At 41.6% G+C, this 27400-nt stretch overlaps 1 protein-coding gene across 1 annotated transcript in view; it reads right to left on the reverse strand.

Moving 5' to 3' along the window:
- GPKOW (G-patch domain and KOW motifs) overlaps window positions 1-27400 on the reverse strand; it is a 743201-nt gene that overhangs the window by 474611 nt on the left and 241190 nt on the right. The window contains exon 5 of the mRNA XM_044080190.1: window positions 21592-21796. Within this exon, the coding sequence (XP_043936125.1) occupies window positions 21592-21796 (205 nt within the window). The remainder of the gene's footprint in view (window positions 1-21591; window positions 21797-27400) is intronic.

Genomic DNA, 27400 nt, shown 5'->3' on the forward strand with positions numbered 1-27400 from the left:
GTGTAAAGTGGCGGTGGGGGAGGACTCCAGTCTGGAGACCTATCCTAAAATTAAAACAAATAGTGAATGTGACAAAAAAATGTCTTACCTTTTAATAACACTTTGAGTTACGCTTATGTTAGATATTGGAATAGCTCTATCTAATACTGTGAGTTTTGTCCTGCCCTTCAGTATTGAAAATCAAATAAAATACTGATGTCAGAATGTCTGACGGACTTGAATGAATTGTAATCTATCATTCATGTAAATACTTATATTAAAATAAAATTAGCTCACCAATCTTGTTCTGCTATGGTCCAGGCCTCAAGATCCTGTTTCCAGTGCAAAGACACGTTTCATAAAAAAATAAAAATAAATATATTTTTCTCAAGGGTCCAAATCTGGTCATTTACAAATTATCACCGTTATAGAATATAACCACTCAGGTATCATCAGTAAAAGCTGTGTGATAAAACAAATAACTTGTAAATACAGAGATAAAAAAATTAAACAAGTTGTCCCAAGAAGTCTTGATTTAGGTGTCCCTGCGCTTTCGCCTACTGGCTTCATCAGACCTACCATAAAAAAAAAATAAATAAATTTAAAAAATAAATAAATATAAAAATGATGTTTATAGACCTGTTACTTAATTTAGAAATTAATTTAAAGGTCATATGGTTCTTTTCCAAAAACAGAAAGATTAAAGATGGTCCGAGTTGTGCCCTCAAAGGCCTTTTTTCTGTTAGTAGTAAGTGTGGTGCAATAGTCTTCTGAGATGAAGTATGCTGGTGAACGAGATGTGCGTGTTCAGGCCTGGGGGTCTATTTGCGCACAGTCTCATTTGCCATTCCAGTTCCTATTTTTCAAGGATATCGTTGATCTGGTTCTGTAGCTCTCCATTCTTTACCAAGCTTAGTATTTGGAATTGGAAAGCACCACTGGTGGTCTTTTCTACTTTGTGTCTTGCTAGAGGGTTGTTCGTGTTGTGATATTTTAGGTCATGCAGATATTGTGTGATTAATATAAATAGTAAAAAATGCCCACTTTTCGCTCCTTCTTTTTGTCCTGACTATTCATTTAATCTAATCCAAACAAACCATTAAAGAGCATTTTAAAGATGTGGTTGTTAATTTGCACCAGGAAAGGGAGCAAGAATGTGGAACTCCCTTTAGATGGCATGAATATAGTTGCTGGCTACAAACCCTGGGAACTTGGCTGGTTATGGATTAGGTTTCATTCCTTAGCAGAGTTAATAATGAAAAACACCCCCTTTCTCTCCGTTGTTGGGAACTGGCCCTTAATTGTGATTCCCTTGAGGCATTTAATAATGCTTTTTGGTCATTACTGGAATTGGAGCAGGCAGGTTCTGTCATTATTATTATATTATTTTAAAGTGACATTGATAATTTGGTGGTCTGTGACAGCAGAGTACGTTCGCAGCTTAAGCTCAGGTTTTAAATGATTACACATTTTACTGGAATGGAGAATCCACTTTGACACTGAGAATAACACTGAAAAAAATTTCAGTTTAATAACGGGAAGGCCAACACAGTAACAGATAACCATGCTATAGCCATACTCCCCCCAAAATCCATAGGCTAGAATGCCAACTAATCCACCAATCCTATTCTGATCAGGAAGAGAGAGAGAGAGAGACACCAAGCCCAGGTTATAGTACAAATAGCATAAGACAGGAGCCAAATCCTTTGTGGTTAAAACTAGAGAGAACCTTATGTACCCTACGAAGAACATCTAGAAAGAACTTTATGCACCCTGATTAAACTGAATTCTACAGAGCACACAAGATATAGGAATAGGCCCCCATCTCTCAATAGTAAGGCCCTAAATTCAGTTTTTTCCCAAATGACATAATACACAATATATACAAGGACAAAATTATGAGTAAAGCCAGCAGACTCAGCTGCCACTGTTTGGCCCAGCCGTTTTAGTATATATAATGTTTTAAGAGTTCACTCCCATTCCGGTTTTTGTTAAAAAATGTCTTCTTGCTCCACTAATGAAGCCAGTTTTTTTTTTTTTTTCAAAAGGCACAAACATATATAACTGAAAAACACCACCCGTCCAAGCATTTCTAAGCTATCAACACCGCAATATTTGAAGGCGCCATAACCACACACACCCAATCCCAGACTACATCCCTTACCCTCTGCTTTAATGTAAATATGCTAAAACAGTATTAAATGAATTCTAAGTATAGTAAAGATGGAAAACTTTGGAGACACCGATTTCTAAAGTCATTTAAACAGCCCCAACTCTGTTTTTGAGTTGGCATATGACCTTCACACCGAGCACTTCTGTATCACTTTTTGAAACTTAACCTACAGGCTGCATTGCCACCTCAATAGCCCCGTTACGACATAAGAGTCTTATTGCTCCTGAATTACTTCTTTTTCCAATAAATTGCTCTGTGCCACAGAATGCTCCTAAGTCCATCACCTTTCGGAAATCGAGACACCCTCTCCCCTAGTAGCAACATTGGTTTATTTTTATTGTTTATTTAGAATCATTTAGCCTGCTTTATCCCCTTGGCACCCTCGTAGCTTTTGGCAGACAGACTGATATAGCAGTCAAAACTTGGAGTGAATTTATGTTATTTAAAAAAATAAGAAAGGCAATCATTTTTGAACTTAGCAAAGTTACTATGTTAGTCAAGCACTAGGAAAGACAGTCATTCTTGAACTTAGCATAGGTACTGCATGATGCACGAGGATTAAGAACATTTTGTTAATCTTTTCTAGCCCCACACAAAGGCAGCACCACACCTCCTCCTTGGATTGGTTGAATCCCAATTCCTACCCCAATCAGTAACAACTAATGACGGTCCGAATTATATTCCAGGCCTGAACTCATCTAACCAATAATTATGAGATCTTTGTAATGCAGCTTTAATACAATTACTTGGAAACTGGATATAAATATGAGAGTTTTAAATGGATTGTTAATAAATGCGCTCAGCTACCAAGAAAATAAGATGACGAAATAAAGGTGATTTTGGAAGATAATGACTGCGATATTTTCTTTCCTGAATTTTCCTAGAAGATAATTTGAATGAAAGTTTTACCAAGAATTTTTATAACAAAAAGAAATAAAGGTCTGTTTTTCGGATTACTACTACTTGCTGCTCCTTCTGAGCTACTGGTTCTCCAGACAACAGATCATGCAATACCTAGACTTTAATTTTCAACCAGGAAAACAGAGATTCCAGGGGCAATTTCCTATAAAGAAATTATCTTGCGTTTTCTTACACTCAGATAAAAAGAATGGGAATGGGCTATTGATGACCAAATATACTGATAAATGCAAACTGGGTAACATAATTATTTTAATAAAAGATACTGAAATTCTGATGGTCTACAAAAATACACACCTGGTGCAACAGTGACAACCTCATCTTCAGCAGTATTAACTGTTATTTTGTTGTTTCTTACAGGGTCTGACAGATGACCACTGCCTATTTTATAAGGGAAGGTCTGGGTAACAGAAAGTTCACACTGGGGATCACACCAACAGCACTACTAGATAGGGGCCAAGGGTACTAACTGATAGTGCAAGGGTCTAGGGAACTACTAAAGGGGTGGTGAATACCGCACAACATGGCTGGGCTAATATACGCCTTCAGGCAGATAGCTCAGTACCAACGTATGAACCTAACCTATTTGGTTTTACTTGAAAGTCTACACTTGTAATGCAACACCAGGGAAGTTAACATCAATGCAGCGAACTTAATAATAGAAGTAAATTTCAGAGGCAAAAAATGTGAAGGGTGCATTATGTAAAGCCTTCTAAGATTATGGAATAAGTTTCTGCTTATCATTAATCACCAACTTCTTTCAAAAATAAAGTTAAGTACATGGGAAGTAGAAAAAAACAAAGTACAGTTGTGTACACTTACCATAAATGTAGATGTCAGAGTATATTCACTGTTGCAGTCATTACATTTGTGTTATCTGCTTGCATGTAGCCCTCAGTCGGCCTGATTAACAAAGTCTTCGGTCCTGCGTCAGTTGCTGTCCCTTCTTCCATGACATCAGGGGTATAAAACATACAGCCGATGCCATTACATCAGTTTTTCTTGCTCCAGATGTCAGGTGCCCCCCTAATGGGTAGCAATTAAACATAAAAGCACAAAGATATACCTCCAACAAAAAAGCAACTACACCAAAAAGGCTTTTAAGCATAGTAAAGGAAAGTAGATGTATAGCCAAAAGAAGTAAGGGGGCTGGAGGGACGGTAATGAGGACTGCAACAGTGAATACACTCGAACATCTACATTTATGGTAAGTGTACACAACTGTACTATGTTCTTTGTGTTTCACTGTTGCAGTCATTACATTTGGGTAGATTCCCAAAGGTATGGTTGGGAGGAGGAATTTAGATAGCATTAGGGACAGCTATAAGGCCCTGCAAGACTGCAGTGGCAAAGTCAGCTATGGATTTAGAGAAAATTGGCAAATGATGATGCTTGGTGAAAGTATGTACAGAACTCCAGGTGGCAGCTTCTAGAATGTCCCTGGTAGGGATGCCTCTGAGAAAGGCTGTGGAGGTAGATGCAGCTCTGGTGGAGTGAGGTCTGATCCCCTGGGGGATGGGTTTTCCATGGTGCTTATTGCAGAAATGAATGCAATGGCTTATCTATTTAGAAATGGTTTGCTTTGAAATAGCCTTCCCCTCTGCCCCTGCAGCAAATGCCACCAGCAGTTGTTCAGATTTCCATTGAGGTTTAGTCCTGTCCAAGTAGAATCTAAGTTGTCTGTGCACATCTAAGGAATGCAGTATCCGTTCCCCTTTATTCTGTGGATTGGGAAAGAAGGTTGGCAAATGAATGGACTGATACCACCTTGGGCATGAAGGATGGACTGGTTCGGAGTGACACCCTGTCCGCATGAAAGATGATGAAATGCTCCACTGCCATAAGGGCTTGTAATTCAGATACCATTCTAACTGAAGTGATTGCTAAAAGGAAAGCTGTTTTCCAAGAAAGTAATTTTAAGTCTGCAGTAGCAGCTGACTCAAAAGGAGGTAGAGTGAGTTTCTCCAAGACAAAGTTAAGGTCCCAGGCTGGGATTGGAGCTCTCCTGGGTGGACTCAAATTTTTGGCCCCTCTGAGGAACTGCTTGAGCAGTGGATGAGAGAAGAGGGGAGGTGTTATAATGAGCTGAAATGGCTGAGGCGTGGATTTTAATGAAGGAAAAAGACAGGCCCTTGTGAAGCATCTCAGTTAAGTATTGTAAAATCTGGGGTAAATTGGGAGCTGCTGTGCTCATCCTTGAGTTTGGTTCCAGGCACATAATATTTTCCATTTTTCAGCATAAGATTTTCTGGGACTAGGCCTCCTTTCCTCTAAAATGATATCCATCACAGTTTTGCTGAGGGATGGTAAAGGAGAGATTAAGTAAACAGCCAGGCTGCAATGTTCAGTGTTGGAAGCTGAGGGTGCAGAATCTGGTTCTCCTGCTGAGACAGCAGGGAAGGAGTCTGAGGCAGGTGCCATGGAGATAACCTTGACACACTGCGCAGGAGTGGATACCAGTGTTTGGGCAGCCAGTCTGGAGCAATCAAAATCATCCTTGATTTGTCCTGTTTGATTTTTAGTAGTACTATGGAGAGCAGAGGCAGAGGGGGAAGGCATAGACTGACAGGTTTTTCCAGCTGAAGGACAGAGCATCCACTTTCCAGGCTTGTTTTTGGGGAATCCTTGTGCAAAATTTGTCCAATTGGTAGTTCTGGGGAGAGGCAAACAGGTCTATATCTGGGCTCCCCCATTTACTTGTCAGCATCTTGAAAATCCTTGGTTCCAGTTTCCAATCATGTGGGTCCATGAGGTTTCTGCTTAGTCCATCTGCCAGTGTATTTAATTTTCCTGGCAGGAATTGAGCTTGTAGGTGCACTTGGTAGCTTAAGGCTGTGTTCCACAATGCCATGGCTAGTCTGCAGAGGGGGTAAGAATTTGTACCCCCCTGCTTGTTTATATACCACATAACAGTGGTGTTGTCCGTCTTTACCATTAGTTGTCCTGGAAGAATGTGGTCCTTGAAGGCTGTCAGAGCATTCTGTACAGCTAACATTACTTTTTGATTGATATGCAGGTGCATTTGACTTGGGTTCCATTTGCCCTGAATGCACTTCCCTGCCAGCTGAGCCCCCCATGCATAGTCTGAAGCATCTGTTGTTAGGTTATGGGCGGCAGGGGGTGGTGTGAAAGGTAGCCCCTTGTTTTGGTGGCAGGCCTCTGCCCACCAAAGAAACTCTAGGCATAGGCAAGGTATGATAGGAATCATTGTTTCTAGATCTTGAGAATGTTGACACCATAGGCTTTTTAGATACCACTGTAGTTTTTCTCATATGCAGTCTTGCATATGGAATTAGAAGAATGCAGGAGGCCATGAACCCCAAGGCTTGCAGTATTTGTCTTGCAGATACCAGGGTTTTTGTGGCCACTTGTTTGAAGTAGGTTGTCAAATGAATTTGCTTTTCTGGCGTAAGGTAAGCTATCTGGCAAGTTGTATTCAAGCTTGCTCCCAGGAATATAATTTGTTGACAGGGTACCAGATGTGATTTATTTTCATTTATGGTGTACCCCAGACAAGTTAGAACCCTTTTTACAAAGGCCAGATGATTCAAAAGTATGTTCCGGCTTTCTGCCTGAATTAGACAATCGTCCAGGTATGGGTATATTGGAATATTGCTTTGCCTGCAAAATGCAATAACCGGAGCTAGGCACTTTGTGAATACCCTGGGTGCAGTAGAAAAGCCAAAGGGCAGTGCAGAGAACTGATAATGTGTGTAGCCTGCTTTGAAGCGTAGGTATCTTCTGCAAGATTCCCTGATTGTGATGTGCAGGTATGCTTCTTTTAAATCTAGTGTTGCCAACCATGCATCTTTGCCTGGCATAGGAAGTAATTGGTGAAGAGTCAGCATCTTGAATTTTGGAATCTCCAAAAAGGTGTTTAGAGTAGACAGGTCCAGGATAGGACGCCATAAATTGTCTTTTCTGGGTACCAGGAAAAGTCTCAAGTAGAAACCTTGTCCCTTTTCCTCTTCTGGTACCAGTTGAATAGCCATTATGCTCAAGAGAGAAAGTACTTGTTTTTGGGCCTCTGCCCACTGATTTGGGGGTAGGTCCGGCCACCCACTTGGTGTTGGCAACGTGTGGAAGTGAAATCTGTATCCCTGGGATACTATATTTAAAACCCATTTGTCCTGGTTAATGAGTTCCCAATTCTTTGCATGAAGAAAAATCTTTCCCCCCAAAGGGGCAGCCAGCTGATAAGTGCTTAGAAATGTTAAACGGAAGTCATTGAGACAGTTTACCATAGGGGGGAGTCTTATTATTCCGAGACTTGGAAGTGGAGGCCCAACACTGCTTAGTTCTGTGAGTCCCCTGGGACTAAAACCTGGTGTTTTTGCTGTGTCTGGGTTTGGCTTGGGAAGACCTGGAAAGGACCAATTCTTAGAGGGCCAGTCACCACTAAATCTAGGAGGCTGAACTTGTAAAAAAATATTTAACAATTTGCATAGATTTAGCTTTATCTTCAGTCTTTTTAAGAACTTCCTCAGCCTTGTTGCCAAACAGGCGGTCCTGATTTAAAGGAGCATCCAACAATTTAGCTTTAACATGATCAGGCAAAGATTGCTCCTTAAGCCAAGCATGCCTTCTGAGCACAGACCCAGTAACAGCTGCCCTGCAAGAGGCCTCTAATGAATTAAAACCACATTGCAAAGTATGTTTTCCAACTTGTTCGGCAGAATGCATTAAATCCTGTAATTCTTTATTTTCCACACAGTCAGGAATCAACATCATTTTCTGTTTAAGCAGTCCAATAACATGTTGCTGATATTTTACCATATGAAACTGGCAGTTTAACGCCCTAATGGCCAAGGTTGCAGAAGTGTAAACATTCTTACCCCATCTATCCAGCTCCCTGGAGTCTCTATCAGAAAGGGTAGGATTTTTAACAGTAGAAGCCTTAATGCCCTTGGGCCCCTGTGAAATAGTCTCTGGATCTGCAATAGGATTTTTGAAAAGGAACTTGTGGGACTCAGGGACCCTGTAGTATCTGTCAGGTTTTCTGGGAGCAGGAGGCAGGGAATCAGGGACCAAACTAGATTCAGAGAAAGCATCATCAACAACGTCTAGTACAGGGGGAATAACTAAAGACCTATGATGAGGTAGCCGAAGGAAATTCCCAAGCCTCTTTTTTGAATCAGAAAAATCCTGGCTTTCCCAGTGGAAATGCTCCCTTAGAGTATGCAAGGTTTCCCCAAAAGAAAAATACTCAGGAGGGGAAGCAGAGGGAATGGAGTCCTCTGCATCAGAATCCTCATAAGCAGGTAAGGGCAAATCCAGATCAACTGAAGAGTCAGAAAAAACAGAATCCTGATCAGAAGATTCATAATCAACTTCAGTCCTAGGCCTCTTAGAAAAGGGGGGTGGGGGGTGGCTAGCCCTGATTAGAGTTATTAGATCTTCAGCCATTCTTATCATTTGTTTTTTAGGCATAGAGGCCTGTGGCCTGGGTGTCGGTTTTTTAGAAATGGATCGAGATTTAGGCCTAAGTAATGAAGGAGGCATCGATTTAATATGCAAGTCCGTAGGCCTGAATACACCCTCAGAAGCCGGTGCCTGCACAGCGGCTCCGGACCCATCCAAGGTAGAGACATCCGCGGGTTCCATAGTTGAAGCATCTCGCGGCATACCGGATAATGGGTCTCAGTAGAGGCCTGCGAATCAGAAGTAGCGGGTATCAGGGGCTGCAAAAGCGCCTCACTGAGTACTGGTGAACTGGCGACTGGCTTAGGAGAAGCATCGTTGGCAGTTTTGGACCTCAGCACCCTGTCTGTCTTTATCTTTGCGTTTTTTTTTTTTGTTTTTTTTTTCTTCGGAATCCTGGCAGTCGGATGGCTTAAACAGAGAACCGAAATATTTAGAAGCGAAAATATACAGACGACGGAGAGTGCACTGATTAAATAAAGCACAAAACCAACAGCAAGGTACGTCGTGGTCAGGGCCTAGGCAAGGAATACAGTACGAATGAAAAATCTTTATGAGGTATTTGCTTTCCCCAAGTAATGCAATTATTTACTTTTACTGACATCGGTAAGGAACAAGAAAGTACAGTTGTGTACACTTAACAGAAATGAAGATATTCGAGTGTATTCACTGTTGCAGTCATTACATTTGGGTAATCTGCTGGCAGGTTGCCCTCAGTCAGCCTGATTAACAAAGTCTTGGGTCCTGCGTCAGTTGCTGTCCCTTCTTCCATGACGTCAGGTCATCAGGGGTATAAAACATGCAGCTGATACCATTACATCAGTTTTTCTTGCCCCAGATGTCAGGTGCCCCCCAATGGGGAGCAAAATATATATAAATAATTTTAAACACAAAAATATATATACCTCCAACCAAAAGCAAATACACCAAAAAGGCTTTTAAGCATAGTAAAAGAGAGTAGAGGTATAGTAAGAGAAAAACAGGGGGCTGGAGGGAGGGTAACCAGCACTGCAACAGTGAATACACTCAAACATCTACATTTATGATAAGTGTACACAACTGTACTATGTTCTTCGCGTTTCACTGCTGCAGTCATTACATTTGGGTAGATTCCCAAAGCTAAGGTTGGGAGGATGGATTTATACAGTATTAGGACTGGCTATAAGGCCCAGCAAAACAGCAGTGGCACAGCCAGCTCTGGATTTAGAGAAAATTGGTAAGTGATAGTGCTTGGTGAAAGTATGAAATGAACCCCAGGTAGCAGCTTCTAGAATATCCCTGGTAGGAACCCCTCTGAGAAAGGCTGCAGAAGTAGATGCAGCCCTGGTGGAATGGGATCTGATCCCCTGGGGGATAGGTTTTCCATGGTGCTTTTAGCAGAAATGAATGCAATGGCTTATCCATTTGGAAATGGTTTGCTTTGAAATGGCTTTTCCCTCTGCCCCTGCAGCAAATACTACCAGCAGTTGTTCAGATTTTCTTCAAGATTTAGTCCTGTCCAAGTAAAATCTAAGTTGTCTGTGTATATCCAATGAATGCAGAATCCACTCTCCTTTGTTCTGTGGATTGGGAAAGAAAGTTGGCAAATGAATGGAATGATTAAGAGCCACATTGGATACCACCTTGGGCATGAAGGACGGGTTGGTCCTGAGTGACACCCTGTCTGCATGAAAGATGATGAAAGGCTCCACTGCCATAAGGGCCTGTAATTCAGATATCCTTCTAGCCGAAGTGATTGCTAAAAGCAAGGCTGTTTTCCAGGAAAGGAATTTTAAGTCTGCAGTAGCAGCTGGCTCGAAAGGAGGTAGAGCGAGTTTTTCCAATACAAAGTTAAGGTCCCAAGCAGGGGTTGAAGCTCTCCTGGGTGGCCGTAAGTTTTTAGCCCCTCTGAGATACTGCTTTAACAGAGGATGAGAGAAAGGGGGGGGGGGGTTCTGTGCTGTAATGAGCTGAAATGGCTGAGGCATGGATTTTTATGGAAGAAAAAGATAGGCCCTTGTGAAGCATCTCAGTTAAGTATTGCAAAATCTGAGGTAAATTGGGCACTGCTGTGGTCATCCCTTGAGAATGGTTCCAGGCACAGAATCTTTTCCATTTGTCTGCATAAGATTTTCTGGTACTAGGTCTTCTCGCCTCCAAAATGACATCAATCACAGGTTTGCTGAGGGATGCTAAGGGAGAATTTAAGTGATTAGCCAAGCTGCAAGATTCAATGTTTGGAGCTGAGGGTTCAAAATTTGGTTGTTCTGCTGAGACAGTAAGGAAGGTGTCTGAGGCAGATGCCATGGAAAAAGTTGTGACAAACTGAGTAGGAGTGGGTACCAGTGTTGGCGAGGCCAGTCTGGAGCAAACAAAATCATCTTTGGTTTATCCTGTTTGACTTTTAGTAGAACTTTGGAGAGCAAAGGCAGAGGGGGAAAAGCACAGACTGATAGTTTTCCCAGCTGAAGGACAGAGCATCCACTTTCCAGACTTTTTTGTGAGGAATTCTTGTGCAAAATTTGTCCAACTGGTAGTTCTGGGGTGAGGCAAAGAGATCTATGTCTGGGCTCCCCCATTTGCCTGTCAACATGTTGAAAATCCATGGGTCCAGTTTCCATTCGTGTGGGTCCATGAGATTTCTGCTTAGATCGTCTGACAAAATATTCAGCTTTCCTGGCAGGAATTGGACTTGTAGTTGTACTTGATAGTTCAAGGCCGTGTTCCACAATGCCATGGCTTGTCTGCATAGGGGGTAGGTATGTGTACCCCCCTGCTTGTTAATGTACCACATAACTGTGGTGTTGTCTGTCTTTACCATTAGTTGCCCTGGATGAAGGTATTCCTTGAAGACTGTCAGTGCTTTCTGTACAGCTAGCATTTCTTTTTGATTGATATGAAGGTGCATTTGATTCAAGCTCCATGTGCCCTGAATGCACTTCCCTGCCAGATGAGCCCCCCATGCATAGTCTGATGTGTCTGTAGTTAGGGTTTGTGCGGCAGGGGGTGGTGTGAATTGTAGTCCCCTGTTTTGGTGGCAGGTCTCTACCCACCAAAGAAACTCTAGTTGCAGGCAAGGTATGATAGGAATCATTGTTTCCAGGCTGTGAGAATTTTGACGCCATAAACTTTTTAAGTACCACTGAAGTTTCCTCATATGCAGTCTTGCTTATGGAATTAGAAGAATGCATGTGGCCATGAACCCCAAGGCTTGCAGTATTTGTCTTGCTGATAGCAGGGTTTTTGTGGCCACCTGTTTGAAGTAAGTCACCAAATGAATTTGCTTTTCTGGCGTAAGGTTAGCCATCTGGCCAGTTGTATTCAAGCTTGCACCCAGGAATGTTATTTTTTGAGAGGGTACTAGTTGTGATTTCTTTTCGCTTATGGTGTACCCTAGACAAGTTAGAACCCTTTTTACAAACGCCAGATGTTTTAGAAGAATGGCCTTGTTTTCTGCCTGAATTAGACAATCGTCTAGGTATGGATATATGTGAATATTTCTTTGCCTGCAAAATGCAATTACTGGAGCCAGGCACTTTGTAAAGACCCTGGGCGCAGTAGATAAGCCAAAGGGCAGTGCAGAGAACTGATAATGCAAAAAGCCTGCTTTGAAGCGGAGGTATCTTCTGCAAGATTCCCTGATTGGTAATATGCAGGTATGCCTCTTTTAGATCTAGAGTTGCCAACCAGGCATCTTTGCCTAGCATAGGAAGTAACTGTTGAAGAGCCAGCATCTTGAATTTTGGAATGTACAGGAAAGTGTTTAGAGTAGACAAGTCCAGAATTGGACGCCATGATTTGTCTTTTCTGGGCACTGGGAAAAGTCTGGAATAGAAACCTTGTCCCTTTTCCCCTTCTGGTACTAGTTGAATAACCCCCATGTTTAAGAGGGAAATTACTTGTTTTTGAACCTTTGTCCACTGATTTGGGGGCAGGTCTGGCCATCTGCTTAGAGTTGGCAACGTGTGGAAATGAAATCTGTATCCCTGGGACGCTATATTTAAAACCCATTTGTCCAGGGTTATAAGTTGCCAGTTTTTTTGCATGAAGTGTCAGTTTTCCCCCCAAAGGGGTGGCTACAAGGTAAGTGCTTGGTAATTCTAAAGGAAAGTCATTGAGACTGTTTACCATAGGGAGGTGCCTTGTTGCTTCCAGATTTGGAAGAGAAGGCACCGCATTGCTTAGTTCTGAAAGTCCCTTGAGACTGAAACTTGGTGCTTTTGGCATGTCTGGGTCTGGCTTGAGTGGCTCTGGAAGGAACTGGAAAGGACCAGTTCTTAGTAGGCCAGTGCCTACTAAATCTTGGAGGTTGTACTTGTAAGAAATCTTTCACAGTCTGCATAGATTTAGCCTTATCTTCCATCTTTTTTAGGACTTCTTCAACCTTATTACCAAACAGACTGCCCTGCTGCAAAGGAGCATCCAACAGTTTTGCTTTAACATGATCAGGTAGAGATTGTTCCTTAAGCCAAACATACCTTCTAAGCACAGACCCAGTAACAGCAGCTCTGCAAGAGGCCTCCAAAGAATCAAAACCACATTCAAAGTATGTTTTCCAACTTGTTCAGCTGAATGCAATAAATCCTGTAAATCTTTATTTTCCACACAGTCAGAAATCAACATCATTTTCTGTTTAAGCAGTCCCATGATATGCTGCTGATATTTTAGCATATGAAATTGACAGTTTAAAACCCTGATTGCCAAGGTTGCAGAAGTATAAACCTTTTTCCCCATCTATCCAGCACCCCGGAGTCTCTATCAGAAGGGGTAGGATTTTTACCAGAAGAAGCCTTGATGCCCTTGGGCCCCTGAGAAATGGTTTCAGGATCCGCAACAGGATTTTTAAAAAGGAATTTGTGGGAATCAGGAACCCTATAGTATCTGTCTGGCTTACACGGGGCCGGAGGCAGAGAATCAGGGGCCACACTGGATTCTGAAAACGCATCAACAATGTCTAGTACAGGAGGTATAGCCAAAGGCCTATGCTGAGGAAGAAGAAAAATTCTGACTTTCCCAGTGGAAATGTTCCCGTAAGGTATGTAAAGTTTCCCCAAAAGAAAAATCCTTAGGGGGAGAAGCAGAAGGAATGGAATCCTCTGCATCAGAGTCCTCATAAGTAGGTATAGACAAATCCTGTTCATTAGAAGAATCAGAAGAAATAGAATCCTGTTCAGAAGATTCATAGTCAAGTTCAGCCCTAGGCCTCTTTGAAGGTGGGGGTTGGCTACCCCTGATTAGAGTAATTAAATTGTCAGCCATTTTGATCATTTGTTTTTTAGGCAAAGGGGCCTGCACGTGTGGCCTAGGCGTCGTTTTTTTTAGACATAGATCTAGATTTTGGCCTTAAAACAGATGATGGCATTGGTTTACTATACAAATCTGTAGGCCTAAATACACCCTCAGAAGCCGGTGCCTACACAGCGGCTCTGGACCCATCCAAGCTAGAGATATAGGTTCATAGGTTCATACTAGGCTATCTGCCCAAGGGCATTTATAAGCCTAGCCCATAGTTATGTGGCTTTCGCCACCCCTTTAGTTTGAATAAAACTATGCCTATTATTTTGCTGTGCCTCTGTCAAGCAGTGACACTAAAGTAATCCCTGGGGTATATCTGCGATCTCCCATCCATTGGTCAAGATTCCTCTTGAACAAGGCCAGCGAGGTGCTCTGCCTCACATGTACTGGGATTTTGTTCCACAGCATAGGGAGTCTCTGGGTGATGAATTTGTCCCTCCAGCACGTTCTATTAATAACCGTGTCACGGTTTAAGTCTCCCGCCCTTGTGGTTCTGAGGGATCTAGATTTTTTGAGGTGAAGCATATTCATCAAATCTGGGTTTGACATGGCCTTATATGTCAGGCACAGGTCACCTCTGAGCAAGCGGTATGAGATTGAATAGAGCTGGAGTTCTTTCAGTCGGGCAGCATAAGACATATTTTTGAGACCCTTTATCCTTTTGGTGAGGAACTTTTGGGGCCTTTCCAGCTGCTGCAGGTGTCGGGTCAGATACATTCCGAATGGGGCATTGTACTGAGTGATGAGTACAGGGGGACGATGACCTCCCTTGATCTAGATGTGAATCCCTTCATGATCAGGTGGGCAATGTAGAAGGTTTTCCTAACTACTTTAGCAACATGAGTGTCAAACGAAAGGCTACTGTCAACCTGGGTCCCCAGATCCCTGATGACTTCTTCTGTGCTCAGTGGATTGCCACTTATATAGTAGCTAGGGGTAACCTTGTTTTTCCCGAAGGGTATGACTATGCATTTCTTGGCGTTTAACTTTAGGCCAGGTTCCGCAGGTTCCATAACTGAAGCATCTCGCGGCATACCGGACTCTGAATGGGTCTCAGTAGAGGCCAGCAAATCAGAAGTAGCGGGTATCAGGGGCTACGAAAGTGCCTCACTGAGAACTGGCGAACGGGCGACTGGCTTAGGAGAAGCATCGTCGGCAGTTTTGAACCTCAACACCCTGTCTTTGTCTTTTTCTTTGCGTTTTTTTAGGTATTCTGGTAGTCGGATTGCTAACCGACGTCACTTCTGGATAATTAAACGTGATCCAAAATATTTAGAAGCAAAAATGTACCGACGACGGATAGTGCGTTGATTAAATAAATCACAGAACCGACAGCAAGGTATGTTGTGGTCAGGGCCTAGGCAAGGAATACAGTACAAGTGAAAATCCTTATAAGGTATTTGCTTCCCACAAGTAATACAATTATTAACTTTTACTGACATCGGTAAGGACTGCGGTGGTGGTGCTGCGGTAGCGTTGTCGCCTCACAGTAAGACGTTGTCCTGTTCAATTCTCAGCTAGAGCGTCTTCTGTGTGGAGACATGCGTGAAAGGGCGTACCTTCGTTGAAGGTTGTGCATCAGGGCTGGCAACTCGGCACGTAAAAATCTACTGTCAATCATTAGCGGACCAGAGTTCCGCTGTGGCGATCCCTAACCGGGAAAAGTCGAAAGACACAACTGACATCGATAAGGAGCAAGAAAAAGTTTCCCCAATGGGGTACTTAGCTTTTAGTTGAAGACTTCGGTTCTGAAACTCGAAAACGAAAATTTCAGGAGTCGGCCGACCGGCACTTGCGAACTGCTTCTGCTTCGGGCACCGCGAAACACGAAGAACATCTTTATTTATGGTAAGTGTACACAACTGTATTTTCTTGTTCCTTACCGATGTCAGTAAAAGTTAATAATTGCATTACTTGGGGAAAGCAACTGTACTTCGCTTTAGTTGAAGACTTCGGTTCTGAAATTCGAAAACGAAAATTTCAGCAGTTGGCCGACCGGCACTTGCGAACTGCTTCTGCTTCAGGCACCGCACAGCAAAAAAGACTGATGTAATGGAGTCGGCTGCATGTTTTATACCCCTGACGACCTGACTTCATGGAAGAAGGGACAGCAACTGACGCAGGACCCAAGACTTTGTTAATCAGGCCGACTGAGGGCTACCTGCAAGCAGACAACCCAAATGTAATGACTGCAACAGTGAAACACGAAAAACATCATGTGGTTACATCAATCAATATTCTTGAAGGCCAGCATGTCATAAGCCTGTCAACTGAACCTATGACCCCACACAAATGTTAATTCATAATTTAAAAGAAAAAAAAGCCAAAACTTGTTTGGGAAAACGCTGTGAAAAAGCAGCAGTTGTATGCTACTGAAAAAGAAAAACATTCTCACTTTGCTGCATATTTTGTGGATCAGATCCTTTGAATTTCAGTGGAGCTATTAGGCCTGCTGAGGAATTTTAGAGACATGAAGGTGACATGATCTCAAGAAGGGATACAATATTCTATAATTATCCACTAAAATTAGTTGTGACATGGAAGGGAATTCTTGCATATCAGGAACTTGCAAACAAAAGAATAAAATTAGGATCATGCATGTCTAGTCCTGCCTCAATTGGAACAATACACTTTGCAAAATGAATACGGATATCTTGAGGGAGAAATGGTGGCTGACAAAGTATGTGCCACTGTTTTTTTATGACCACTGGTTGCAAATAATCAGTGACCTAGTTGTTTTTTTCTGTTATACCTAAAGTTCTTTTCCCTTGATCTGGGGAAGACATTTCACATGCAGCATATATTATGTAAGCAGTTATTCTCAATGCATGTTTCTGCACATTACCAAATGAGTAACAATTGCTAGCTCTCTGTCCAGAGTTACCTCCTTGCTTTAGTCAGAAGTCACTGCTGCAGAGTAGAATCTCTCCTCTCTCTCTATCCCAAAACAGAAAGCTGAAAAACTCAGCTTCCTTCTCCAGCCAGCCATGTGGCACTTTGTCTGCTCATCAAAATCGTCCGTACTAGTGTGAGTGGTATGTATAGCCCCACCCTCCAGAAAGGCACTAGCTGTAATAGAGTGATATGGACCCTGGTTGGGATGAAAATACGCCAAACAGCAGGTGGTGGAAGGAAAGCTACCACCTCAGTACCTTTATACAGGCATCTTACAAATGGAATTTCTTGGCCATAGAATAGGAGCGCTGAGATCACAGGCAACTGAGGTACTACAGCAAGTACCTTTATAAAGCTTCACTAGTGGAGCAATTGAGACTGCTGCTGTGCATTCATGCACATACAATACCTGCCTGGCTGAAAGGCAGAGTCTGTTCACAAATTTACGAAACAAAGGCCATCAGCAAGTTCTATTGATGGGAAGAAATCCTCTGGCTCTTCAGGAGGCCAAGCTGTCTCAAACAAACTCCTTAAATCAGTGATGGAGAAAATTTAACACACTTGCCATGACAATAAGGTCTGACAGAAGGACTAATGCCTCTCTGGCTAAGTTTTATAATGCAGTGACAAGAAAGCAAATGTTCTAATATGAACCAAGTACTGTTACAGAAGACATGGATGTGCAGTCAGTGGATAAAAGCTACTAGTACTTCCATATTTTTTTTTCAAAAAAATGGCTGGGGGGGTAGTGACAAAAGACAACAAAAAAATTCAGTATTCTTATTCTGTTTTGATATTTTAGTAGACATAGCCATAAACAACTCCTTCACTTGTGGAGAACAAAATCAGAAATGGGAAGGTCAGTAACCTAAACCTCCTGTAAATGATGCACTGATAAAGCTGATGAAATGCAGAATGATTTCCCTTTCTCCTTTCTTTTTGGAAAGGAAAAACAGGTTGAAAATTCACAGCCATGGTGCTGTTTTGAGCAAAGCAGATTGTTTTTTTTTTTTGAAAATGGGTCTCTGGTTCCTTTTTCTCCTACACTCTCTAGTGGAAGAGGATGCACTATGGATGAAAATGGCACAGGTTCTTGTCCATAATCTATGGACTGCCCATACTTCATCGGCAAGGCAGGAAGGTGTAGTCAGAAATGGTCTCATAGGTTGGTACTAGGCTATCAGCCCTAGGGCCTATACAAGCCTAGCCATAACAATTCCCTGGCTATTTCTTCCCACACTATTTACTTCCCTCATACCTCCTTCTCCAGTGAGATGGCAATGGAGTCTAACAACCTCTCCCTTTCCTTATGAAAGGATCTTGGGCTACTCTTTACACTGTTAAAGATCACAGAAGTGTTCTTATCAACAGTTTGTCAATACCAAGGTCACACAGAGAGGAATTAGTACGGATTTTTCGTGTACCTGGCTGCATATCCTGCTAATGGTACAACACTGATCACTTCAGAGAATTCCAGACTTCTCTGCCACAGACATTTTACAGATTCCTGTGCAGTTGCTCCAAAATGGAAAGATCTTTTAAAGAAACCATCCAGAAACCTTCCAATAAATAAAATTCACAAAAAATTGTGGTCAGCTTCAGCCAAACTCCTCTGTACATGCAAACCTTCTACCAGTGATCCACTTGTTGTGCCAACTAAAAGCCTGAGAACTGTGACTGCCAAACTCACAACAGTGAAATTTATGTGCAACTAGGGGAGTGTATACAGATACTGAGACTGCAGTATCTTGATCTATTCCCCTTTCTCAAAGATGCAGCAATCTCAGTTAGTGTATATACGCGAAGAACAAAGCTCCCCACATGGGGGGGGGGGGGTAAAGTCCTCTATAGAAATACTTTAATAGCAATAAGTTTTGCATTTATTTATTGCAAAACTGCACTTGAATTTTCAAAATGTTTTCAAATTGTTGGGACTAGCAGTACCATGTATCACACTTCCAAAAGGAAGACCATCTGGTCATGCTACACAATGTTCCAAGGGCATGGGATGCCGCCTTCCTTGGTACCTTTAAAGGATATGAGTTACTGTTTTCTTGTTACTTTCCTTAACAGGTATACGGATTATCAAAGGAAGGCAAGCCCTGAAATTTAACAAGGGCATCCTTTAAAACATTTCTCTGGAATGTGATGCATCTGGTCCATGTAGATGTGGGCTTTGCTTGAGGTGGCAGCATTGACAAAGTCATGGTTGCTGAACCTGCCAGAACTCTGAACCCCCAAGTCTAGGGTAGCAGAGTTCAGGAACTACTACCTCTTCCACAGCTCTTTAACATGAGTGGAAATAACATCCTCTACAGCAGTTTTATGGGGGAAATGAGAAAGAATCCAAACAGTGTAAATATCTTGGAAGGAATCTGGCATGAAGGGCAAAATCAAGAAGCTACATCAGGATAGCCTTCTTCTTGGACAAGTCCCATTCCTGAGTAAGCCAGTCCTCAGTTATCTACACAAAATTATTTATTTTAAAATTATTTATTATTGTATTACATACAATGTTATTATTGTCTGCTATATTTTTATAACAATGTGTAAATATCTTATGTATAGTAGGTTTACAATTGTTCTGGAGCTTTTCTCCCCGAGCCTCCCCTGAAAATGGACAGCTCTGTCCAGTTGGACCTTCCTGGTAAACAAATGTAAAATAAATAAATAAAAGGAAGCACTGCTGAAAAATGAAGGCTCTCCTTGGGTACAGTCCAAAAATGAAAAGGATAATCTGCAAAACCCTTGGACCCAGAGTCATAAGAAAGGCAAAACCCTTGGACCCAGAGTCATAAGATAGGCAACTCATACCTAGGAGGCATACTCTCTTTCCATAAAAGAATGGAAAGATAATCTTTCTCTCATCTTCCCCTAGGAAGAGAACATGGCACTTGAATAATTTATTCTTCATCTTGAAGGAAGAAAAAAAGAGAGATGTGGAAGAAGAAGCACAGAGTGGTGGGATCAATTTAGCTTGCTTCCCTTTCCTTTTTAGGGACTGAAACTCAATGCAACTGTGATAGACACAGCTGCATTACTAGTGGAACCTCCACAGATACAAAGATCCAAAATTGTCTGACTTCACACAGTAAGTCAAATATTGATTCTGTCTGTGGTCTCTAAAACTTCAAATCAGCCTGAGAAATTCAGTTGAAAGTTTGGGGAAAGAGATGGCATTCAGGCTCCCACATGATATTTCTAAACATTGCTGGAGGAGTAGTCAACAGCTTGAGATCAGTCTTCTAAAAGCCAACCTAGGACCAGCAAATGTTCCACTTCTGTAAAGTCTTCTACCAATGCCAGACCCTGCAGATAAACATCAATAAACAAAATTTCTTAAAAGATGCTGTTTTCTTCTTTAGTATGTTGGTGACCTGTATTAACACATCAAGCAGCTAGCTCTGCTGACAGCATCAGCATCTGCCGGGGCAGTGAAGGAAGGTGAACAATATGAACCAGGCATATCGCTCAACCTCCCAGATTTTTGCAGATTGTTCAGATTTTTGCTTCATATTTTTGGTCTGTCCCTCACAAAATCTGTAGTTTTCTGGCAGATCACTGAGGATTGAAATCACTAAATAATTACATACATTTGTGTTTCAGACTTCATATTCTTCAGAAATTGGAGGCCAACACAAATCCTGTTATTCTAGTAACATATTAAGCTTATAAGAGTTATATTTAAAATATATCCCTAATTCTGGCCCTTTGTCTCCCGATTATTTTAGGCTTTGTCCAAAGTCCTTGCATTTAGGAGGTTAAGAGGTATGGCAACAGGTCAGACTGTCCAAACCATCTTATATTAATTAGTCACTCTTCTTAAACGAAAGATCATAAGTGGGATTTCCAAAATCAGTGAAAGCAGCCTCAGACACTATCACCTTTCTGGATTTAGACTTGCACTGTTGGTGTTATGGTGAGAAGATTCAAACTAGTCAACATTTTGCTAGTAACAAAATTGAATACAGTGGACTTATGAAGACAAAGACTTATGCTACTAATCTTTGATGTTTAGCCCTCACCTCAAGGTCTGTTTCTGGCTTGTAAGGAAGCTTTCAAACCAAGTCCCCAACAATGCCTTAGGTACAGATGTACAAGAGAAGGCCACAGGGAAGAACTGCTGCAATCCTGCCCATTTTTGTTTTAAACATTTGACAAATGTGCCACCAAAATTCTCTCTTCACTTCAGAGATGCACAGCTGGACATGTTTGGGCACGATGACAGATTCTGCTAATCTGTGTGGTTTATCAAAATTACTCTGGATCATTACCATTTTGGAGCCAGTGTTTTTGTCATGCACAATTTTAGTTTTTATTTGTTGGTGTGGTGCACACTTACTGCCATTTAGTTTACTCTATGTAAAAGACGCCATTTAAGTTAAATAGACTTTAGGCAAAAAAGCCCTACCAGTCAATGATTCTGCTCAAAATGCGAGATTACAAAAAGAAGACATACTGATGCTTAAATTGTTTTTACTTATTACATAATACTAAAAAAGTCTTCAGATAACTATATAGATGAATAAACATTTTATTAAAAACAAAAAGGAATGTTCACAGTTTCACAATTCATGTTACTCATGCATGATTTTACATGTTGAAGTACTAGTGTCCAAGTGTAACAGTTCCACAGCACATACAAAAAAGAATCTTAAGAAATCAGCTTCCTGCACAGAAGTGATACAGCCTTTATCTTCCAGACTTTTCTTTTTCTGCAGAGTGATGCCAAAATCTATTGCTTGCAATTTTAATGTAGCCGCATGTTACTGCCTTTTTTCCCTTCAAAGAAAAACATCAGCCAAAGCCAAACATCCTTAGTTCATGGATGTGATATGGGAGAATCCAAATGGACAGAAGTGCTGCATATATAATATAAAAAGTTAGCAATGTGCTTTCTTGAAGGTGATCCACTATCATACTACACTTACCTTGCCATACATTTCCTTGTGCGGTCCCTTGTCTAACTGTACCAGGCTTCCTAATGTCAGCTCCTTAGGTTCTTCATCACCTCTTTCTTCCCCTGGCTTTAGTGGCCTTTTAGGTTTCGATTCTTCCAGACTATGAAGGGCTGATCTGTCTGCCCCCAGACCTAGACCTTTGGGACGGAGCTGGTGCTCTATGGGCTTCACATCTCTGGGATATTACAGAATAATAATTTTTTTTTATCATCACTTCCAAATGCAAACATTCTATACAACACTAGTTTAACAGTATTTTTTAACCCACTGAATGTAATCTTATACTTTCATGAACAATAATGAGGTAAACAAATTGCAAAGCTAACTCTTTCTTCAAACATAAAGTGTCTAGTTTTCACTACTTCATCAATCTGGTGACCTGAAAGAGAAGTTTTAACAAAGATGTCTCCTGCAGAAATACAGCACTCATAAGCAAAGCAAGTTAACTTACTAATTCATACTTGTAGCACTAAATACTGTATCAGAGTATTTGTATTTAGGTTTTTGTTGACTCATTCCAGTATTATGCATATCAGAATCTCATTTCCACTGTTGTTCCAGTAAGCAACAGCTGATGATCCCCCTTCCTGGACCACCAAACATTCTCCAGAAACACTGACAGGAACACAGAGTAATAAAAATATCTGTGTACTGAAATAAGAAGGACAAAGTTTATCCACCAAATGGAAGATGATGCCGCTAGCCACCCCACCCGAGCATTGTATTTCATCAGTTACATTAGCTCATCATACAGACATCATAGATGGTTACTTGATGCTGTTAATAACCAGTAGGAGTTTCATATACTGGGACCAAAGTGAGGACTACTTTAGCTTGAATGGACATGGGTGGGTAATAAAAAGAAATCAGTAATACCATACTACAGCACTGAGTAACCAAGGTGCCAGAAACCCACAATAGCTTATGGGTTTATCCTGGCAAATGCAATCTCTCTTTTTTAATGCTGCACGCATCTCTTCCTACGAAGTGCATGCACCAGTATATTATAAACAGCAGATCTGTCTAGGTAAATAATCATGTGCGCCAAAGCCTTATTTGTTCTTTGAATGCCACCAGCTTCTCTAAGGACAGCTCATTGTGCAGCTCCTGAATCCATTTATAGCAAAGTCTGCTATAGGATGTTATCATTTTACATGTATACGAATCCACGAAAGGAAAATAGCTTGTAGCTAGACTGAACTGAATCACTGTAAGCATGACAAACTTACAGAACAAAGAAAGAAAAAATCCTAAAAGCATGGCAAGCACCTATTAAAGCTTCCCTGTAACTCCCCTCTAAGGGCTGAACAAGTTACACTTTCATGCCCACAAATTAAGACGATTATCCTATTTTCTGATTAACAAAAATGTGCAATAGTGCTCTACCGCACACAACATGGCAATAACTATCATGTCAGAAGGATTAATACACAACACATCTGTAAGTAATATGCTAGCTGCCCTTGTGGGCCATTTTAAGTTTAGCTAATTTCTCTCAAAGGTGAGAATCAAACCCTGTACTTTGTGTCTGTGATGTAAATATCTTACCATTACGCCAACCCTTAGCCCCGTAGTTACAGGGAGATCAGTCACCTTACATTCTCAATTATCCAGATGAGCTAATTGTCAGAACAAAAGTAAGAATCAAACCCTGTGCATTGTGTCTGCAAGGTAAATACCCTAACCAATATGCCAACCCCCAACCACCTAAAATAGAGATGCTGGGGATTGAACCCCGAACCTCTTACATGCAAAGCATGCATACTACCACTGAGGTACATACCCTTACTTATGCCTTACCTTGTGGTTTAAACTCCACGATGTCTATACTACAACTCAATTCCCCGAAATGCATGAGTATCATCAGACATACTAATCACTGTACCTAGCCCATTAGTATTTGAGGGAATACACCTCATACCTAAATGCAAAAGAAGGGACCTTGAAAGGCTACCTTTATTATACATTCCTGTTCTGCAAAGTAAAACCAGTTTGACTACTCTGAGATCATCTCCCAACAAAGTACATCTTAATGCATTACTGGAAACGTAACAAAATGCGAACATAATACTTTACACTGAATTAGTTTCTACCCACAACTTTTTTAAAAGGTATAATCTATAAGACAGCATGCATTACAATATACTGATCATATAAAATGAACGTTGCTTGCATTGGGCTTCTTACATTAAAGTAACAGTGATTTTAAATACATACTGAAAGAATACATCATCAAAAATGCAACTTTTTAGCCTTCAGAATCACTTTTAGATCAGTAGCAATCTCTCCTTCCTAAACCTTTGATGATTATACACAAGCTGATTTAAGTATACTTTTCTCCACACTTTGCTTATTTAAGATTAGATATTTGTTTCATTGAATATTATGGTCTCTGTCTTGCTGCAGTTAGTTTCCCACCCCCCGTCCCTGTTCCTGTTGTGGTGTTAATCTTGGTGGCTTTGGAATTGTCTGCCCCTGCAGTAAATTGTTTTTGGACACTCCTCCTTGGCCCATCTCATTTGCCCACTCAGCTGAGTACAGTGAGATCATATTTTGATTTCAGACACTCCTACCAGCCCCAGCTGTGTACAGAGAGAGCACTTGGGAAGGACATCCCCTATAATATCTTAATCTGCCCTGTTCCCTCCCTCTCCACTAAAAAGATATATATATATATATATATATATATATATATATATATATATATATTTATCCTTTCTTCAGCTACTCTTACTTAACTGTCTTCTACCTTATTAGTTTGCTGTTCTGTGTGCTCTTAAATGTTCAAGTGCTCTTATTCTGCACTTAGTGCCTCCATTTTGATTTTTTCATAACTTACTGCTCTCTCTGCACTTAATATTGCTACAGACTCATGTGCTAGCTTGTACTGCATTTAAAGTGTTTTTGCTACTGTTTTAACTGCTTTTCTGCAAAAAAAAAAAAAAAAAAAAATGTTGCAAGCTTGTTTCTCGCGTTTCCTGTAACTAGTCTAGTCCAGATACAAAATGTTTCTGAGCCCCCCCAGACCTGTCTGTGTTGGAGGCAAGCCCTCTAGCTTATCAGTGGGAGTAGTAAGCACTAGGTAGCCTATTAACCACAAGAGGAGTGGTTCTGGCCCAGAAATTGTAGTTTATTGGCCGCTTGGGCAGTTTTTCCGTCTCTTTCAACTTCCTGGTTTAAAAGCCTGTGTTTACGTGGGTTTGCACTTGTTTAAGATCCGCAGACCCAGTTTTGGCATCCTGCAGACTACAACAGCAACAGGTAGGAGAAAAGAGATACTCTAAGTGCCTCCATTTTGATTTTTTTTTCCATAATTTATTGCTCTCTGCACTTGTTTTTTGTTGTTTTTTTAATTTATCTGCATTTACTTAAACGGTATTTGCCTTAATACTGCTACATACTCAAGTGTGCTAGCTTGTACTGCATTTAAAGTGTTTTTGCTACTGTTCTAACTGCTTTTCTGCAAAAAAAAAAAAAAAAAAAAAAAGTTCTAAGCTCGTTTCCCGTCTTACCTGTAACTAGTCTAATCCAGATACAGATCTGCTGTATCCAGGACTGTTCTGTAAGTTTCTGAGCCCCTAGACCTTTCTGTGTTGCAGGGAAGCCTTCTAGCTTATCAGTGGGAGTTTTAAGGACTAGGTACCCTATCTACCACAAGAGGAGTGGTTTCTGGTCCAACAATTGTAGTTTATTGGCCGTTTGGGCATTTTTTCCATCCCTTTCAACTTTCTGGTCTAAAAGGCTGTATTTGAGCACCGTGTAGCAGCACTCAGTTGAGGTAAACTATTACTGCTGCCAGAAAGTCTGCTCTTCAATTTTCCCCTTAGAACATGCTTGTTCATTTACTTCTTGCACTTCAATTAGCGTAATCGGCTAGCACTTTAACAGGCTTTTGTAGCATTTATTGTAGCACACTTAGGTGCTATCAGCACTAGCTGTTCCTATGCAGTAACAACACCAGTACTTATTAGTTACGACCACCTCTCCTGGTATGATTGTAGGGCATTTCCTGTGCTTTCTCCTGCTAACCTGGCGCACTTGGGCATTCTGACAGTGTGGCAACTGTCTAATGTACACAGACAACCCTCTCCTATTACCTCCCAACACTCATAACTGTGAGAGATGCACTTATATCACCAAACTGGAAGCAGTGCACACTCCAATCAAGACCGGACTAGCTGGTCAAGAGGAGAAGGTCAATACTTGCAACTCACTACATAGAACACACAGCCTTCCAAAACACCAACCATCACAACCCACACATAGAAACACAAACCATACACTCACCTTTGCGGAGGCTCTCAATAAAAATTTACCCAAACAACAGAGACCCACGAGACAGAAATGCACTCAATCACCAAAACACAACACCAACCTCAGAATACATAGCTCACCACCACAGTGTGCCCCTCAACCCAAGCCCTTAAGGCAAAACACTTTGCCCAATGTACTAATCATAGGAGACTCATCTGTGAGGCACATTGATGTCCCACTCACTAGGCTGAACAAGGAGAAGGTGACAGTCAGTTGTCTGTTAGGTGCCAGGATCTGCCACATAACACATGCACTCAGATCACTCCGCAACAAGTACAAATCTGACTCGGTCATTGTCCATGTGGGTGTGAATGACCTGAGATGTACCTGCCTGGATGGCATGAAAAGAGATCTTATAGAACTCTCAGATTACATGGACCAGGCAGGTATGACTCTAGCCCTGAGCAGTATTCTACTGTCACCCAGAATGATACCACAGTACGAGCAGAAAATGATTGACTTCAACAATTGGCTAAGCCTCTGGTGTCATTCTAAGGGGATCCAGTATCTGTCTGCCTGGGACGACATGATCAACAGACCTTGATGCTCTGCCAGAGACGGCCTGCATCTGTCACCCCTGGGATTCCGGGTACTGGTTAAGGCTCCTGCCACCCCTATATAGCCTTTTTAGGCAGGGTTCCAAAGACCAAAAATCCACTGCAACAGCTATAAACAAATGCAATCTGAGGGTCATGCTGCTCAATGTTAGAAGTCTAAATCTCAAGATGCACTCGCTTGAAGCTCTCCTCAAAATGGAGAATGTCGACATCTGTGCTGCAATGGAGACCTGATTTAAAGAGGCAGAAAGTACCCCTGCACTCCCAGGCTACAACTCATTCCATACGTTTCGGCCCCAGAATATGGCGAGGAAGCTCCAAAGGCGGTGCAGTCTCCATATTCTTAAAGAATACGCATATCTCTAGACTGGTAGTCCAGCATAATGCATCCGAGATACTTCAGGTACAACTAACACTGGGTAAGATGGCGATACAAGTCATAGCCTGCTACAGAACCCCAAACATGTCCCCAGACTCTCATTCCAACTTCCTAAGCACCCTGGAATCTATCAAGGTCCAACCCAATACTCTCATACTGGGTGACTTCAACTACCCTTCCCATCAACTGGGAAAGCTATTCCAGTACCAATGTACAGGCCCAACACTTTCTGGAATTTATCAATTCCAATGCCCTGGACCAGCTCATTCTGGCCCCCATCTGAGGAAGCAACATCCTCAACCTGGTTATCACCAACATGGGAGACCGTTGCTCCACACCTACAGTCAATTCCTCCCTGGTTAAATCTGACCACAAAATGATCACCATGGAAATCTCCATCTCACCTACACCCCCCCCCCCCGCTAAGATGACCACCCTGAAAAACATCTCTAAAGCCGACTTTGGGCTCCTGAAAACAGAGATGGCTAACTTCTCGGCATTCATGCCAATGGAAAATAGCTGCATGACT

Source organism: Protopterus annectens, chromosome 8.part0, assembly GCF_019279795.1.
Source record: "Protopterus annectens isolate FY-2018-M chromosome 8.part0, PAN1.0, whole genome shotgun sequence".
Taxonomy (NCBI): Eukaryota; Metazoa; Chordata; order Ceratodontiformes; family Protopteridae; genus Protopterus; species Protopterus annectens.